General features: G+C 59.7%; 1 protein-coding gene across 1 annotated transcript in view; it reads left to right on the top strand.

Moving 5' to 3' along the window:
- LOC104407653 (deoxyribonuclease-1-like) overlaps positions 1 to 412 on the top strand; it is a gene marked incomplete at its 5' end in the record, with an annotated part of 2,523 nt that overhangs the window by 1,318 nt on the left and 793 nt on the right. Inside the window, one exon of the mRNA XM_010016984.1 lies at positions 119 to 231. Within this exon, the coding sequence (XP_010015286.1) occupies positions 119 to 231 (113 nt within the window). The remainder of the gene's footprint in view (positions 1 to 118; positions 232 to 412) is intronic.

Genomic DNA, 412 nt, shown 5'->3' with positions numbered 1-412 from the left:
CGTTCGGCAGCTTTTCCTAGCCAGTAGCTGGGGCTTGGCCCGGGGTGGTTCCCGGGGTTCCCACTCCCTTCCCAGGTGCTGCACCCGAGTCACAGGCTGACAGTCTCCTGTCCAGCAGAGGTGGAGGAGTTTGTGATGGTGCCTCTGCATGCTGAGCCGAGCAGCGCAGCAGACGAGATCGATGCGCTCTACGACGTCTATACGGATGTTGTCAACAAGTGGGCAACCAATGTAAGTGGTGCTGGGGAGCTCAGCTCCTCCCTGGGGCAGCCTGGAGTACATCCACCATGCATGGACGTGTCCCATGGGACACCTCTCATACCCATTGGAGTGAGTGTCACTCTGGCAGTGTCTAGGAAGGGAGCCACTGCGTGGCTTCGCTGCCACTACTGGGGGTGCCATATTTTCAGGG

Source organism: Nestor notabilis, unplaced genomic scaffold, assembly GCF_000696875.1.
Source record: "Nestor notabilis isolate BGI_N333 unplaced genomic scaffold, ASM69687v1 scaffold24376, whole genome shotgun sequence".
Lineage (NCBI taxonomy): Eukaryota > Metazoa > Chordata > Aves > Psittaciformes > Psittacidae > Nestor > Nestor notabilis.
This window is presented reverse-complemented; position numbering and strand designations above follow the sequence as displayed.